This window comes from Oncorhynchus gorbuscha, linkage group LG18 (genome assembly GCF_021184085.1).
Source record: "Oncorhynchus gorbuscha isolate QuinsamMale2020 ecotype Even-year linkage group LG18, OgorEven_v1.0, whole genome shotgun sequence".
In the NCBI taxonomy this organism is placed as follows: Eukaryota; Metazoa; Chordata; class Actinopteri; order Salmoniformes; family Salmonidae; genus Oncorhynchus; species Oncorhynchus gorbuscha.
This window is the reverse complement of record NC_060190.1, coordinates 17,330,263-17,348,418: the sequence shown is the minus strand read 5'-3', so window position 1 is coordinate 17,348,418 and position 18,156 is coordinate 17,330,263. Positions and strand designations below refer to the sequence as shown.

Sequence of the window (18,156 nt, the reverse complement as noted above, 5' to 3'; positions counted from 1 at the left end):
AGTTTCCCCCCATCAACAACCTATTAATGGCAGCTGAAAAGGTTAAATTGAGAGAGAGATGCTTTGTGAATAACTAAGTCTTGACTCTCAAAACGCCTGACACAAATAACAATATTTATTTTATGGTCCTCTCTGGGTCCTTCTGGCAGCCTAGGTGGCCTTTGCAGTTCATTGTGATTGGCCGGTTTTCCTTCACTTCCTGTAGTTTTGACATAACAGCAGCAGGCTAGCAGTTCTTAGCACTTAGCAGACATTTCACTAGTCAATTCGCCGTGATATTCAACTTACGATGTCGGAAAACATGTCAGCAGAGGTGGAGCGATCAGAGAGATCAGATGGCAAGCTTGTGAAGATGGAGATTGACTACAGTTCAACTGTAGATACACGTCTACCGGAGTGTGCCAAAATGGCAAAAGTAAGTTGAGTATGAATGAGGCCAGCGCTGGCTGAGTCATGGTGCATCACGAATGTTAGCAAAATGGCTAGCTAACTTGTTTGCAAATAAAGTGTTTTTCATAATAGGCAACTTTGCGGCTCTATTATAACAACGTATCACAAATATTGATTCGGTTTACTTGTAAGTTATATATTTAGTTAGTTATTTAGCTAACTACGGTAATTGTTTTCGTCATGTAGCATCTCTAGCTACCTACAGACTACTAATACAGTAGCTCTTGGTGTTATGTTATGCTAACCAGCTGCTTGGTCGTTTCAGTCGGATTTTAGAATAATTTATCAACCAACTACTAACGTAGGTACCACAGTTATTGTTTTTCTTAGACCCCTTTACTTCAGCTGTAACTTTAGTATATTTCTAACTAACGTTAGCTAGTGATGTTTCCGTTTTAATCATGTGTCAAAGCTGACAGAAATGTGTTGTTGACATCTTTGGCTTTCTCAAATCAGACTCTGATCATCAACAACGTTATGGATGATCCCGTTTCAATTAGTATTTTTGGTCATCTGTCTTGTAATTTGATCGTGTGATCGTGTTAAATTGATCTTTGTAACGATTGTCTGTCATTTGTCCTGACTGTAAGATGTGTCCTGCTCTTTTAGGAAGGTAGGCTGCAGGAGGCCGTTGAAAGCCTCTTGTCGCTGGAGAAGCAAACAAGAACGGTGAGCGTGAATTCATACATGTATTTCTAATTAAACATCATACCCATTGACATTAAACTATCATCTCTATGATCATACTCCTCTGACTAATCACATAGCTATCTTTGTGAGTAACATTGTCCTCTTTCTATCCATCTACACAGGCTTCTGACATGGTGTCAACCTCCAGAATCCTGGTGGCCGTTGTGCAGATGTGCTATGAAGCGAAGGACATGGATGCCCTGAATGAAAACATCATGCTGCTCTCTAAAAGGAGGAGTCAGCTCAAAGGGGTGAGACTTGGGGCTCCTTCTTTGAGGGGATACTAAGGGAAGGTAAAACATTGAGGCAGTGTATTCCTTAGCGCACGCAGTTGCAAAACGTCTTGCAACGCATCAACCATTTCTATTTGACAAATTAATGTAGGTCCCTCCCTATTTCGTTCTGTTTGCCAACGTTTGGTTTATTGTGAATACACCCCAGGTATGCACCAGTAGGTTAAGAAAGGTGCTTTACCATTAAAGCAATGTTTTCTTCATTCATGTAAAGTGTTGCCTGATGTTATCTCTTTCGATATATATATATATATATATATAACCTTCTCTTTTGCTTTGTTTCTCTCTTCTCAGGCTGTTGCTAAGATGGTGCAAGAATGTTACAAGTATGTAGATACCGTGACTGACCTGACCGTTAAGCTGAGACTCATTGACACACTACGCACAGTGACCGCTGGCAAGGTACGTGGTGTCATGAACTTTCTCTGATTATCCTTACTTGGATCATCCTAAAATGACATTTTAAGATGATACCACCAATCATGCATATTCAGATGGCATAAAACAAAATATTTTACTTTTGTGGGTCCAAGTCATGTCTCCATTCAATTTAAATGCGCTAACAACTTTGTTTCCCTTACTCAGATCTATGTGGAGATTGAGCGAGCCAGGCTGACCAAAACATTGGCAAACATCAAGGAGCAGCATGGCGAGGTCAAAGAGGCCGCAGCCATCCTCCAAGAGCTGCAGGTAATGGGCTTTCGCAGACATTACTTGGCAGTTTTCACAATTTCTTAAAGACTAGGGGTAAGAGGTTTCAACCGTCCATGTTGATTGAAGCTATTTGACTTACTGGACTGAATCTTCAGACATGAGCAGAACTCAAACTGGTGGCCAAATCCCCTTCACATCAAATAAAAGGAAATAAATTGTAAAAATCAACCTCATATTCATCTCCAGCACCACCCCACCATATGTGAGCGTGGTGTGTTTCTATGTTTTGTAGTAAAAAAGAGAGAAGAAGAAAAGTGTTTCCAATGTTATCGGTGTGCATTGTGGTATTTTTTTTAACCAATTATGAGTAGGCATTGCCTACTAATTGGTGGATGATGTCATTGGAAACACTTATCTTGTCTTCTCTTTTTACTACAAAACTTAGAAATGTGCCATTTTCATATATGTTGGGGTGGTGCTGGAGATGATGAATATGAAGTTGAAAAATTGTGAAATTTCCCTTTAATAATTTCAATGAAAGTTGACTGAGACACCATAATAAAATCTAGTGTCTGTAAAGTGTAGCGCACTCCATCAGTATGTCCTTTATTGAGGGCAGAACCACTGCAACAGATGTTCACACACCATTCTTCTTCCGGTCCAGGCTGTGATGTAGCACAACTGGGCTGTGTTCAGTAGGCACAAAATGGGAGTGGTATTATGAAAAACGTTTTGATACGATGTGCCCTAATGAACGTGACCCAGGGCTAGAGTAAAACATTCTGCCTCTCACAACATGCACTCTTTCACTCTACAGGTGGAGACATACGGCTCCATGGAGAAGAAAGAGAAGGTGGAGTTCATCCTGGAGCAAATGAGACTGTGCATCGCTGTCAAGGACTACATCCGCACCCAGATCATCAGCAAGAAGATCAACACCAAGTTCTTTACAGAGGATGGCACCGAGGTGAGAGAAGAGAGGAAAGCCAAATAATTTATTAAGGCTGGGTGTTATGATATGGCCTCCCTCCCAAATGGCGCCCTATTCTCTATATAGTGCACTACTTTTGACCAGGACCCAAAGGGGTTATGTATTGAACAGGGTGCCATTTGAGACGCAGCTATGGTTTTGTCTATATGGAGGGAGGTGGAACTACCTAAACGTTCAATGTTCCAATCAAAACGTTCACTTTAGTTTCCTATTCCTGGAACAGTTTTCTACAGAAAACAATATTTATTTCCTGCAAAATACTGAAATCAGATTTAATTTGTCGGTTTGGAAAAAATGACTGTTAGTTTTGGCTGTCTACGCTGCTCCCGATGAAGAAACATACAAGCTGCAATATTATTAACCATTTACGTCAATATTTATCCATAGGAGTCTAAGCTGAAGTATTACAATCTGATGATCCAAGTAGACCAGCACGAGGGATCCTACTTGTCCATCTGCAAACACTACCGTGCCATCTATGATACCCCCTGCATTCTGGAGGATAGCTCCAAATGGCAACAGGTAAACACTGGTCTCAGAAGACTGTTTTAGGCATCAGGATGATAGTCTTTTGATATGATTTGATGCCTTTTTAAAGGCACACGCTGTACATTTAGTTTCTGAGAGAAATACTGCTCTGGCAGCAGGACTTCGTTGGAGAGGGGTCTTAGCGAGTGGACTGCACACTGATTGGTGTAAATGGAACTAAGATTGGGTCTGCCTTCATGGGGGATTAAGATGTTACAGATTGCACCTTTTAAAATACATAACAATACAACGCTAATGTTCTTTCCTGTTCCAGGCCCTGAAAAGTGTTGTTCTGTATGTGATACTGGCTCCCTACGACAATGAGCAGTCAGACCTGGTGCACAGAATCAACGAAGACAAGAAATTGGAAGAAATACCCAAATACAAGTAAGACATTCAATCACACAACATTCCGGTGCTTTCGTTTCTCCCTCAAATACCAAGAATGTAATCTAGCTTCAATGGTTCATTCCTTACAATCTTCAATGGTATAACACATTATTTCTCATCAGCAATGCCCAAATATTCCTCATCGGAACAATGTAACCTTGAGATGAATCATTCGTGAAATTCTTAGCATTCAATACTGTTTCACAATATTCCTCATCAACCTAGCACGACATCCAATTCTGTAACACAGTAATTAACTATATATTCACCAAGGTACCATATAACCTAGCCAATTCCCAGGGGTGAAACCTAGCTAAGCTACCAAAAGCATATGCTTGATCTGTGGTACGGTGAAACCTAGGCTAAACTCTGGTGCCTCAACTTCATATCATTGTGAGGTGGCGCTATTGCCGTGCTGTGGTTCGTCTCATCCTGGTTTCCCTTTTACCTCTCCCTCAAGGGACCTCCTGAAGCAGTTCACCACCATGGAGCTAATGCGTTGGGCCTCCCTGGTGGAGGATTATGGGAAGGAGCTGAGGGAGGGCTCCCCCGACAGCCCGGCCACCGATGTATTCAACTGCTCAGAGGAGGGCGAGAAGAGGTGGAAGGACCTCAAGAATAGAGTGGTGGAGCACGTAAGTAGTTTATGGAACTGCTTTCATGGAATATCTATAGCTAGAATATCACAATTACTTTAGTGGGATAGTTTTGTTTTAGCAAAGGGTCTGTGGTGGCATCGCAAAGCTGTCTTTCGTTGGAACATAGTTGCTGAAAAGGATCTGGAAACATCCCTTTCCCATCTAGAATACTTTCATGTAATTGGTATTTTTGATTCCAACTATGTTATGTTCCACTGTTGCTTATTTTTGTGTTTTTCTTGATCTCTTCTTTAGAATATAAGAATTATGGCCAAATATTACACAAGAATCACAATGAAGAGGATGGCTGGCCTCCTGGACCTCTCCATTGACGTAAGCACCACCGATCTACTCTTTACACTTGTTACATTTTTGTCAGGGGATGGAATACTTACTGGCCCTTAACCCTAATGAATGCAGCCTTAAAGGGATAGTTTTCCCTCCAAAATAAGGTTGAAACTTCTGTGCTGCTCCATATGATATGATGTGGCTCTGTTCACGTCAGGGGAACTGAACAGGAGTTAAAGACTTCGGTGAAACTCCACACGATTGTTGCATTTCCGTTTCCGTGTGTGTTGCACTTGCATTCAATAGCATCTATGAATCACATGATTATGCACAGTGTTGACGTCAAGTTTCAAGTTTTGTTAGTCGCATGTACGGGATACACCGTCCAACGAAATGCTTACGCAAGAACCAAGGACCTGGATGGTTCCTGATGTTGTGGGATTATCTCTGGTGTTTACAGAACAACTGGTACTGTGAGATTAGGAAGCCAGAACCGGCTTAGACAAAGCCATTAGAACAGTAGAGCAAAGGAATGTATGAAAACCTGTATTCTTATTTTAAATATATGAAGTTCTGTCCCTGTGCTGTATTTGTCTACTCATGTTATGTATTACGTCATGTTTTATGTTTTGTCTGGACCCCAAGAAGAGTAGCTGCTGCTTCAGCAGTAGCTAATGGGGAACCTAATAAAACACAAAAATACTAGAATTGTTCGTAGCTTAAAGGTAAAATCGAAGGTAGACTTAGAGATATGATGTAATGTATAAAGTAAACAGCATAGTGGGTCAATTTCCATAACAACTAAGAGTGTTTAAGTGCAAGGCTAAACTTCTTCCACTGTTTTGGTCACGTTGCCGTAACGGCGTGAAGCGAACCCGCGCACATGCGCAGCTACTGTGTGAGATCGAGGTCTTTGCGTCTCTCATCGCAATATCTGCAGCTCTCCTCGTGGCAACGTCATTTTCGCAGAGTGTGAAAAACATATATATTTTTTGTAGTTATCTATAGATGTACTATAGTACCCTAAATGAAAAATGTGATTTAGTTATTGATGGTTTTTGAAGACACAGGTTCTAGCATCTCTATGTCTTGCAGGAGTCTGAGGAGTTCCTCTCCAACCTGGTGGTGAACAAGACCATCTATGCCAAGGTGGACAGGCTAGCCGGCATCATCAACTTCCAGAGGCCGAAGGACCCCAACGACCTGCTCAACGACTGGTCCCACAAACTGAACTCCCTCATGTCCCTGGTCAACAAAACCACACATCTCATCGCCAAAGAGGAGATGATACACAATCTGCAGTGATGAGGACCGAGTGCATTGTTTTCATAAAAAAAATGTTATTCTGAATTTATATTGATGAATGAACCGTTATTCCAATGTCAACTACTCCAATTTTTTGGGAATAACAAATACCACATCCCTTTCTGTTTCTTACGGTCAGCAAAGTTGAAGCATTTACAATAAACAAGTCTTACGGCCATATGTTGTTACTATCTCTTGTCCCACTGATGTAATGCAAATGACATTGTTTAGAGTGGTCTCCCAAGTTTATCTACTACAATCTGGTCATGTACTTTGTTCTAGAACCCAGACCACAGAGGGGCATACACTGTTAATGTTTTCTCTCTTGTTCCAACTCTCTTTTTCATGTAACCGTCATAAGGGATTTAGTGTTAGAGCATTTGCGTGCAACTTGCTATATTAAAACATTTACTGTAAGTTCTTGATGTCTTATGTCTACTTTGCAATGTAAACAAATTATTCTCACCTTGCATAATGGATATTATTTTGAGTATTGTAACAGAATTTGATTATTACAGAGTTGTATGTAACTGTTGTCAGATCAAGTTAAGAATACTTATTTAAAAGCTGTGAAAGGCAAACCTGACATGCAGCTTTTTGTTGTTGGTTTGAAAGGTTCTGGATCCTCTGTAGCCATCTAGGGATGACTATAAATGTTACAGCACGCACAGCTGAGGCTAAATCAAGACTTATTTGGTGAGTTTATGCAAGATGCTGAATGTTTCTACCTTACTGTGTAGTTATATCCACATGAAAATAGAAAAACAGCAGTTATTCAAAAGTAAAGGCATTGAACGAAATAATTGAAATAATTTAAATGTAGTAATGTAAGATTAAACATGACCTTTCTATTGTTTTAATTATCCAAATCATCTATACGTCAAAATATCTCAGAACATTGTCCACATAGTGGACAAAATACTCGACAGAATATTTTGTTTGTGCAATACTGTTATATAATTGACAGTGCTCAGCTAGGCAAACACTGGAAAACAGGAAATATATGAAAACTGTAGTAATGACTTGCTATAAAGGCTGCTATATGACTAGGTTCGAAGTCCACAGTCGTCAAACCCCAACCTACACCAAAAAGACCCAAATCCCCTCAACCTTCAGATGAGCTACATCCCACTATCCTTTGCGATGGGCTGATAAGTGGATCCAAGATGGCGTAGAAAGTAAAGCTAGGTAAGTGTAGACTTCCCATTTTCAGTCCTTTCAGTTTTATTTTTCAGAGGCAAGGACACCGACTTGACTCCCGTCTGTAACACATTCCGAGAGTAATGAAGGTATAACATTTACGCCGAGACCACAATATAATGTCAATTCACTTTTATACGTCTGAAAACCGAGCCAAAATTACAGGCCCGGGCAATAACGCTAACGATAACGCGCTAGGTGTGAATCCATTCTGCATACGTTTTGGTCAGCTTGCTAGCCAGACATTTAGCGTTAGCAAGCTAGCTTGGTGCCAAAACCAAAGCGATGGGCCCTATTTTGGCTGACGTGCAAACTGCCTTTCTCACTATGTACTCATGATGAATTCAGCGTCAATAATATGTTACTTTTTTATGTTTATTCTCGTAATGTTGTGCCAATGCAATGGTATTGGCTACCATCGCTCAGTGAGTCTTGAGTCTGTCACAATTATTGCTAGCCCTCCTAGCTAGCAACATGTTTAGCCAATCTCATTAATTTGTTTTTAAAGTTAGAAGCAATACATTTCCATGGTTCAAATAACTCCGATATTTAATCATGTCGTTGCACGCCGATATGTCGCAATCTGAAAGCTGAATGCCTTGATACAAGCTGATGTGAGCCAACTAGCTAGATCGCGCCGCACGACTATTTCACCGTGGTCCCACCAAACATGATGCGAACGATCGCGGAGTCAGCCACAGCTAGCGGTGCTTCTACGGTGTTGTTTTAGCTAATACCTATGATGGACAAGTAACAAGCTAACGTTAGTGGCTTGCCAACAGACATGGTGCATCTATTATTAACTGACCCGGAATCTCAAAATAGACTGTTTTATATTTGTATTAGTCTATAGGAGTGCCCTTTTTTGGAGCGATCATGCCGAATAGGGCGATGTGTTTTGATCAAACTTGCCGTTAGGTAAGCATCAGCTAAACCATAGATGTAGTAACTAGCTATCTAACACAGCCTAAATATCCAAGGTGGTAGTAGACTACTGCTGATGAGACTAATTTTACCTAGTATTAATGTCGCCCCTTCATTCATCTTTGTTTATTTGAAATGAGGCGTTTCATTTTACAGTAAAAGTATCATTCATACCACTTCTGGCCATTACTTGCAAGCCACATGGTTGTCATTTTTGCTCTTAAAAACGGCCATAGCATGCTCATGTCTTTGGTTGTCTCAATTTCTTGTATATTGACTGATTCATAATAGTAAACAAGTTAAAGCTAATCTACTTAAGATGCCAAACAAAAAGTGTTGGCCCATATTTTGGTCATCAAACAATGTATTTGCATTACGTGTTCCAACGTGCTGTGAGGGATATTTTCACTACAGTAGTTGTAGAATTTCCTAACATGCTTTGATTGCTCTGGTTACCTGCCTCTGAACCTTGGCCTTATCTGAGGTATTCCTTAAAAGATACTGTTACACACACATTCTGGGGGGGGTGGCCTTGGTGTTGGTTTAGGATGGCACTATGGGATGACTAAAACACAGCCTACCTAAGTAACCTAGCTTACACACATCTTGGTCATCGTGAGGGAATTGAAATGTGATTCACTCTGTGGAAACTCTACGTAAGACACTGAGTGGGGTGTCCACTCACTTTGCCCAGAGTGGGTGAAAACGTGCTTCATTATGTTGTAAAATACATTTTGCCAAGACAAATCTGATTCTTCGTGTTCTGAATTGCTCAGTTGGTCTTTCTCTAACATATCAATAACCTTTCCAAAAAGTCAGAGAATGCTACATGTGTCAAATTCTATATCGATCTTGCCTCTTTTGTCTTATGTCCTCCAGATTCAAGAAGAAAGATGACGAGTTCAACGGTGAGCCTGTCAGTTTGCCTTAATTCTCGCACAGCATCCAGCCTAGCTGATGAAATTCTGTTTTACCACTTTTGTCCCCCTCTGGCCTCCATTGATTTTTAGTCACCCTAGGATACACGAGGGTTGAAACTCCAATAACATTTGATCGGATTATGATAATTTGGACCATTTTAATTAAAAAAATATGTTTTACCCATTGGTCAAGATATGCGTTTTTGATTGGACACTCTACACCGAGAGCTGACTCAGTCAATGATGGTCATTTAACAAAGACTAGCCCCACGTCTGCTAAAGTAGAGGTGGTGTGTAGTAGGCTACTGTCCTTAGATATAACTGCTGTGGTGTAGTGTGTTGTTTCACTATGGAAGAACTATATCAAACCCTGATAAGGAGAAATAGGGCATTTGTTATAAGTTGCTCCTTGGGCCCGGAGGCCTTTTCTGTTTTTAGTCAAAGCAGAGGCTATCTCAAAGAGGGACGACCGTTCACCAGACACTGCATGTAAGGTTTAATTTCAAGCCTCTCCATGTTCCTCCCAATTTCTGGCTTTGTCTAACGTGCATGAAAACAGATTGTTGCCCATCAGCTAGTGGCCCCCTTCTCCCCTCCAGCTATTTGTCATTTCACTCTGTTGCGGGAGGGTAGCGTGTGTTTCTGTTATTGACACTGTATCCCTTGAATCCTCGGGCGCCATGGCCAGGCATAGCTCTGTGCTGTGAATAACGCTATAGGACACCACACTCTCTGCAGAGGACAGACACCACCACAAGTTTTAACAGCCGCAAGTGTCCGGTAGTGAACTTGACTGCCCTATTGCCTGTAGTTGTGCTTATATGCCTATTAGGTTCAGAAATACTCCAGTGTCACCTGTAGATAGCATAGCGTGCAGGCTATTTTGGAATTGATTTAGGGTACATTTTTGCGCGGCAATTGTAGACCTCTCAATGCCCCTGTTGCCTGTGTGCTTATAGCCTAGGCTTATTAGGTGTAGAAGTACTCCAGTGTCACCTGTAGACAGCATACAGTAGTACCCAATGTCACAGCTGCACACATTTCTTCTATTAAGTGCCCTTGATGGGTCCTTTGCTAACCATTCAATTGTGGCTCGACGCCGCCAATGGATAACTCCAGTGGCGTTGGCTGCGGGGCCTTTTTGCCGCCTATATGTTACTTTAAAAAACCTGCCTAAAACAAGCTTGTGATATGACTTGCGCTTTTATTATTGAGTCAACTGTATTAAAATGCCTTGGTCAACAACTAAGCCTATATATAGACCTATTGCCACAGAGGAAATACTGCTCGCCCTCTGTGATGACATCAAAAGAGGATGTGGTTCTTGCTTTAGGGAACCCTACATAGTGCTTTTTCTCTGACCATATTCCAGGCTGTATCACAACCGTCCGTGATTGGGAGTCCCATAGGGTGGCGCACAATTTGCCCAGCGTCGTCCGCGTTACTGTTTGGCTGGGGTAGGCCGTCATTGTAAATTAGTTTTCAAATCTTTGGACCCCAAGACAGGTCACAATTTTGTTGTAGCCCTGAACCAGTTTGCTTGATGATTAGTTGACCATTTGAATCAGGTGTGCTAGCGGTGGCATAGTTCAAATATTTGACTACTATATTTGACAACCCTAAACTTTGAATCACTTACAAAATTGCTGCCACTATATGACATGAGTACATGGCCTAGAATGCTGTGGTATTGTAAATAGTGCACACCACCTGTGCATTGCTGGTTGTTCCCTAAACCCGCCACTTTCAAAATCCTAACATCGCCAAGCCTCACGTTAAACAACAGTCTTAACTGTAGCTTTTTGTCTTGCCAACGTAGTGGTGCGCACCCTAAACCATGTGGCACAGACAAGAGCCACACTGTACACGATTCTTCAGTTGGTCGTAAGGATTCTCGATACCACGCTGTTTTGCGAAAAACAATGTGATTGGATTGTAAACTGTGGCTCAAAGCAGCCTCACATTTTCAGTCAGACATTTGCCCTTGCCATTAGAATTGAACTATATCTAGCCAACATTTTGAATTGATTATCACTGATTGTGAACTTCAGAACTGTAACGATTTGACACTTTGGTTAAAGGCAAGTTTAAATGCATACTAGTAGTCATCGCCCCTGCTAGAGAGTCTACACATTCTGGTTGATTCCAAACAACGTCATCTCACTGGCTACTTCTCATTGGCTATTGCTATTCACCATTTTTTAATTGAACCTTTATTTAACTAGGCAAGTCAGTTGAGAACATTCTTATTTACAATGACGGCCTAGGAGCAGTGGGTTAACTGCCTTGTTCAGGGGCAGAGCGACATATTTTTACCTTGTCAGCTCGGGGAGGGATTTGATCTGGCAACCTTTCAGTTACTGGCCCAACTCTCTAACCACTGGGCTACCTGGTGTTGCACATCTCACATTACAAGAGCGTTGCAGATTTTGTCAAACGTGTTTGAAAATATTGGGATGATGGAACTGCTCAAAGACAGGATGGGTAGCCCTCAGATTGCATCTCTGCCCTGCTCACATTAAACAAGCGTCAGTGACCACCGCACGGCCCAAGTAGCCAACGACATGGGGATTTTGTCTCTGATCTCAAACTTGTCTGGGACAGCTAAAGATTGTCATACCTTTTATACCGATCTTGTGCCATCCCGGGATATTCTGTAATACCGGCACTGAACACACATTTTCAAACCCCACTGAGCCTCTGTAATCCAAAGGTTAGCAATCACAAACAAGTCCATGTAAAATCCCATAGAGAATGCTAACGAGGGCATTGCTAACATTTTATACCGTCTCTGACCTAAACTATATAGCAGGACAGACATCCCCAGCTCATATTTTATACAAGTAACTAAAAAAAAATCTACTTGGTTTGCTGCACAAAACAAATAGTAGACGTCAAGGCTTTTGATCCAGGAGGGGATTCTCTGCTGTTACCAAGAGAAGCAAGATTTAGGAAGAAGCTAACCACTAAATTAGCAAACCAAATGCAGAACTGCAGAGCATTTAGCACAGTTAACATAATAGTTCAAAGATATTAGTTGTATGGAATTCACATTTAGTTGTGAATTCCATACTGTAATTAGATCACCTGGTGCATGTTGCACGACAGATTGACTTACAAGGCTCTGGTCTCTTTTGTGTGTTTGTAAACAAATACCATGTGACTGGGGACTACTGGTAAGCTTCATAATGAAAAATTGTGATGGGTTAAATTAAAAATGTGATCTTTATCTCCTAACGTATTTCACAAGTTGACTGCAGGTATTTACTTAAAAAGTAGCTACAAATATTTAAATGTATAAATAAAAAAAACTTCCAGGAAATAGTTTTAACGGTATTGAAAAAACACCACTTGGCTATTTCCAAATACGATATACCGCCCCAGCCTAGTGTGCACCCAGCTTAGGAGCCAGTAGGACTGACTGAGGTTTGTAGTGCCACACATGACTACTTATTGTTTTAGCTCTGTGAGGAGAATATAGGTCTATGAACCAATAGTTGGATTCCAAGGTAGTTCAACTCGTCAAAGTGTCTACAAATAGACCTACCAGTCCACTACCCCAAGTACCCTTCACAGAAATAGCATTGCCTCCCATCTCCCCCTGTCTCTCACTCCGGGGTGAAGTTTTCAATAGGTACAGATCAGCGATTACCATTAGTGGGGAAAATGCTAAACTGACCCACGATTAGTGTCTAGGTGCGACTTAATCCCCATTTTTATCGCTCCTCCCTCTCTCCAGACATTCTGTCCCTGAGTCATGGCAGACAGGAGAGCGGAGAAGTCATGTGAAGAAGCCAGCGGATCGTTAGCCAGGCGGGAGTACGAGGCGGCAGTGAGCCACTGCACAGATGCGCTGCTGGCCCTCGGCCCCCCCGGCCCCTCCCAGCCCTGGACCCCCCGCATCCAACGCCCCCAACGACACGGTTACCCCCCCTCCGCAGCCGCGCCCTGCTCTACAGGATAGCCGCCCTGCTACAGCTGGTGAGGCATGAGACTGACCCGGGAGGCACACCTTTCGGCCCACACCTGTACCCACTCCCTCAGTGGGCATATGGTCCCCTGACCTCTACCCACACAAAAATGGCACTTGTGCACGCATCACACACAAGTTAACTGATACAAATGCACTCACACCAGTTCTCTCTCACACGGAAAACTAAATTGTGGCCTGTTTTGCACAAGCAGTCAAGTAAGGCAAGACGAGCCAGTAAGAAGTACTCTTTGCTCATATTCCTTCACATTATGACTTAACCAACATGTTTGAATTCGATAAGTGTGTTCAAGTCAAATGTCATAAGCCCATCTTGACTTCGATTTGTTTTCAGAGAACCAGATAAAACGACCAAGGTCCCGCCTCCTTTCTCTGCCGCAAACTGCACTGTGCTGTTATCTCCTTCTAGCACTAAAATTATACCCCACTACTTAAGCCTCACAATTATAGAGACTACTTAAGTACTATAATTATATTGCGAGTGACTCTGCTCTGAGTAGCGAAGATATCCACTCTGCTCACTTATCTAAGACTCAGTCAGTACTTCTGTCATATTAAACCCTCCTTTATGAGGACAGTCATTCTGCTGCTTTGACTTTGTCTGTTTACTTGTTTTCTTTCTACCTCCAGAAAAACTATGATCAAGCAGATGAAGACTGCAAACATGGTGAGTTGGTAGAGTACTTATCATAGTGAGAACGTGACCCATTGTATTGAAGTCCCATTCCCAGGTTACAGTCATATACCAACTATAGTTGGATAGAGGATGCACTTGCCATAAAGCCTGTTTTTGCATGGGCTACGCCATGGCGGGCTTTCACTATTTTAAAACTCATAGAAGAAGATGACATTGACTACTTTAAAATCCGGGCTGGGAATTGCCAGGGACCTAATGAGACGATGTTATCACAATACTTGGGTGCAGTTATATGTATTTTGATTCTCTATGTATTGTGATTTGAATACAAGCGTTTCGATGTTCCAAACATATTTCTAAGCCTTTGTCAGCTGAAGAGAGAGCATGAGAAAACACATTTTGATCCTTTAAGGAAATAAAAGTGCTAAAATCAAATTGGCTCCCTATTTATTTATTTTTTATAAATAAAAAAAGATAAGCTATGGAGAAAAATCCTGGAGTTTTGGTGCAGGTACAAAATTTTGTATTGAAATATTATTAAAACAATAGGATATATCGTCAAATAATAGCCCAATATGTACAGTTGAAGTCGGATGTTTACATACACCTTGACCGTAATGACCATTGTTAGCCAAATACATTTAAACTCATTTTTTCACAATTCCTGACATTTAAACCCTGGTAAAAAATTCCCTCTCTTAGGTCATTTAAGAGCCCCACTTTATTTTAAGAATGTGAAATGTCAGAATAATAGTAGAGATAATTATTTATTTCAGCTTTTATTTCTTTCATCACATTCCCGGTGGGTCTGAAGTTTACATGCACTCAATTAGCATTTGGTAGCATTGCCTTTCAATTGTTTAACTTGGGTCAAATGTTTCAGGTAGCCTTCCACAAGCTTCCAACAATAAGTTGGGTGGATTTTGGCCCATTCCTCTTGACAGAGCTGGTGTAACTGAGTCATGTTTGTAGGCCTCCTTGCTCGCACCTGCTTTTTCAGTTCTGCCCACATATTTTCTATGGGATTGAGGTCGGGGCTTTGATGGCCACTCCAATACCTTGACTTTGTTGTCCTCAAGCCATTTTGCCACACCTTTGGAAGTATGCTTGGAGTCATTGTCCATTTGGAACACCCATTTGCGATCAAGCTTTAACGTCCTGACTGATGTCTTGAGATGTTGCTTCAATATGTACACATAATTGTCCTGCCTCATGATGCCATCTATTTTGTGAAGTGCACCAGTCCCTCCTGCAGCAAAGTACCCACCCAACATGGCGCTGCCACCCGCGTGCTTCATGGTTGGGATGGTGTTCTTCGGCTTGCAAGCAACCCCCTTTTTCCTCCAAACATAACAAAGGTCATTACGGTCAAACAGTTCAATTTTTGTTTCATCAGACCAGAGAACATTTCTCTAAAGTACGATCTTTGTCCCCATGTGCAGTTACAAACTGTAGTCTGGCATTTATGTCGGTTTTGGAGCAGTGGCTTCTTCCTTGCTGAGTGGCCTTTCAGGCTATTTCTATATAGGACTCATTTTAGTGTGGATGTAGATACTTTTGTACCGGTTTCCTCCAGCATCTTATCAAGGTCCTTTGCTGCTGTTCTGGGATTGATTTGCACTTTTCGCACCAAAGTACGTTCATCTCTAGGAGACAGAACGCGTCTGCTTCTTGAGCGGTATGACGGCTGCGTGGTCCCATGGTGTTTATACTTGCGTATTATTGTTTGAACAGCTGAACATGGTACCTTCAGGCATTTGGAAATTGCTCCCAAGGATGAACCAGACTTGTGGGGGTCTACATTTTTTTTTCTGAGGTTTTGGCTGGTTTCTTTTGATTTTCCCATGATACTAAGCAAATAGGCACTGAGTTTGAAGGTAGGCCTTGAAATACATCCACAGGTACACCTCCAATTGACTCATATGATGTCAATTAGCCTATCAGAAGCTTCTAAAGACATGACATAATTTTCTGGAATTTCCCAAGCTGTTTAAAGGCACAGTCAACTTAGTGTATGCAAACTTGTGACCCACTGGAATTGTGATACAGTGAATTATAAGTTAAATAATCTGTCTGTAAACAATTGTTGGAAAAATGACTCGTCATGCACAAAGTAGATGTCCTAACCGACTTGCCAAAACTATAGTTTAACAAGACATTTGTAGAGTGGTTGAAAAACGAGTTTTAATGACTCCAACCTAAGTGTATGTAAACTTCCGGATTCAACTGTAACTATCAACAACAACAACAAAACGCTATTTAAAATGGACGTAGCCCTGAATGTCATTTGCTCTGAGCCACTGCTGCAAAGATGCCTTCTATTCTAGTCTATAAGTATAACAGTCCTACTCAACAGACCTTACGTTCTGTTTTTATTGGCAATTAGTGTCATCTCAGATAGTTTCATTGATATTAAAATCATTCCAGACACAATGATATGCTTAACAAATGTTACGGTTAGAAACGTGTCAACGTTTTGGGTAAATGTCAGCACTAAGGTTCAGGCTCAAGTTAGAGAATTTACCAGACAAGCGGTTAGCATAACATTTGCATTCATAGCCGTGTTTTACATTTTTTTTATTTAACTAGGCAAGTCAGCTAAGAACAAATTCTTATTTACAATGACGTTCTACCAAAAGGCTTCCTGCAGGTGCTGGGATTAAAAATAAATCAAATTTAAATATAGGACAAAACACACATCACCACAAGAGACAACACTACATGAAGAGAGACCTACTAAGAACATGAACATGACAACACAGCATGGTAGCAACACATGACAACACAGCATGGTAGCAACACAACATGACAACATGGTAGCAGCACAAAACATGGTACAAACTTTATTGGGCACAGACAACAGCACAAGGGGCAAGAAGGTAGAGACAACAATACATCACGCAAAGCAGGCACAACTGTCGGTAAGAGTGTCCATGAGTGGGACTTCTCCGTGCCATGCCTGCTTGCTGTACCCATGTCAAGACAAGCGGTTAGAATAACATTGGTGGTCATAGCCCTGTGTAGGAGGACTTTATCACACCATGCTTGCTTCAGTTCAGCAGTTATGCCCATGTCATGTGACTTGGGTGGAGAGAATGCAGTTTGACGTGATGGGAGTGAGCAAACGTTCCATGCAATGTAGTGCGGTGCAATCATGCACAGTTACGTTCCCCGTCATCCTGTGTGTGTTTATTGCAGTTCTGGCTGAGGAGCTGGCCAAGGGAGACGGGTCGTTTCAGGCCAGCCTGCGCTGCATGCTGTTGGACGGCAGCCTGCACGAAGTGGCCGGCCTCCTCTCCAAGTCCCTGTTTGGGGAGCCTCTGGTAAGACTGGCTCCCGGCCTTACTCCACTGTTAACTCTGCCTCTCCAACACCTTCATCTTTTTTCACCCTCCTAGTTCATCACCTCCTCCTATTTCCCCCTCTTATTTTTCCCCACTCCCTTTTCTCCTCCTTTTTCACATCCCCCTCTTTCTCCTTCTGCCTTTCTCCTTTTCCTCCTCTTCGCCTTTTCCTCTTCTCCCTTCACCTCCTTTTTCCTCCTCCCTCCTATGACTGATCTATGGAGACAAACACAGCCATTTAGCTCTGGGAGCAGCTGGAACATTTTAGTTTATTTGACTTTTCCAGGAAATGTCCTCTGGGTTTTCTTTATGAAACAAGTTCTCTCAGCAGAGTTGTTCATGTTGACTATTGAATCGATATGCTTTTAAGGGTTTGTTGCCATGTTAGTCTCCAGCGTCTTTGCATGAGGGCAAATGCCAGAAAATAGCCAAATATTAGTGTTAAATCTCAATTGACATAACTCTTTTATTGCTAAAATATGAATTACTTTTCAGATAAACTGACCGTTTCAATTTTATGATTTTATTTTGGCAGTGTGATTTGACATAAGTGTAGTTGAATGAATGGACAGCATTCTGGTGTCAGGAAACAAGTTTTCCTATCACACGAGGAGACTGTCTGTTAATTCAACTCCCAACAACAGATAACATTCAACTGTGAAACGCGAAGCCTGACCACTGGTGTCTTATCTGGCAACTTTAAAGCATAGATATGAAATCAGTTTATTGTTCTCAAGTTGGCTGGAACCAGGGAGAAACAACGATGCTACTGCAGAAGGTATAAGAATCAGAAGCGGCACTTTTATTTACCCTTTTTAGCCCGCCTGTAAATTTGGTTTTGGGATAAACAAATGTGTTATTCAGAGAATTTATTTATGGGAGAATATTTTGAATTGACCAGTGACTGTGCCAA

The 18,156-nt window shown here is 41.6% G+C and overlaps 2 protein-coding genes across 2 annotated transcripts in view; both read left to right on the top strand.

Moving 5' to 3' along the window:
* Positions 1 to 190: 190 nt before the first annotated feature.
* Positions 191 to 6,644, top strand: LOC124003311 (26S proteasome non-ATPase regulatory subunit 12). Its single transcript, XM_046311459.1, has 11 exons — positions 191 to 415; positions 1,060 to 1,119; positions 1,263 to 1,391; positions 1,728 to 1,835; positions 2,019 to 2,123; positions 2,905 to 3,054; positions 3,466 to 3,600; positions 3,881 to 3,993; positions 4,457 to 4,631; positions 4,890 to 4,967; positions 6,018 to 6,644. The coding sequence occupies exons 1-11, from the start codon at positions 290 to 292 to the stop codon at positions 6,225 to 6,227; spliced, it is 1,389 nt and encodes a 462-aa protein (XP_046167415.1). The 5' UTR covers positions 191 to 289; the 3' UTR covers positions 6,228 to 6,644.
* A 650-nt stretch (positions 6,645 to 7,294) lies between these two features.
* LOC124003615 (probable helicase with zinc finger domain) overlaps positions 7,295 to 18,156 on the top strand; it is a 71,919-nt gene continuing 61,057 nt past the window's right edge. Inside the window, 6 exon segments of the mRNA XM_046312020.1 lie at positions 7,295 to 7,415; positions 9,231 to 9,259; positions 13,011 to 13,172; positions 13,175 to 13,252; positions 13,893 to 13,929; positions 17,098 to 17,222. Coding sequence (XP_046167976.1) covers positions 13,029 to 13,172; positions 13,175 to 13,252; positions 13,893 to 13,929; positions 17,098 to 17,222 — 384 coding nt within the window. The 5' untranslated portion in view covers positions 7,295 to 7,415; positions 9,231 to 9,259; positions 13,011 to 13,028.

Coding starts and splice junctions, on each gene's coding strand:
- LOC124003311 (XM_046311459.1), top strand. CDS start 290: ATGTCGGAAAACATGTCAGCAGAGGTGGAGCGATCAGAGAGATCAGAT. Junction 416..1,059: donor AGTGTGCCAAAATGGCAAAA/GTAAGTTGAGTA, acceptor CTGCTCTTTTAG/GAAGGTAGGCTGCAGGAGGC. Junction 1,392..1,727: donor GGAGGAGTCAGCTCAAAGGG/GTGAGACTTGGG, acceptor CTCTCTTCTCAG/GCTGTTGCTAAGATGGTGCA.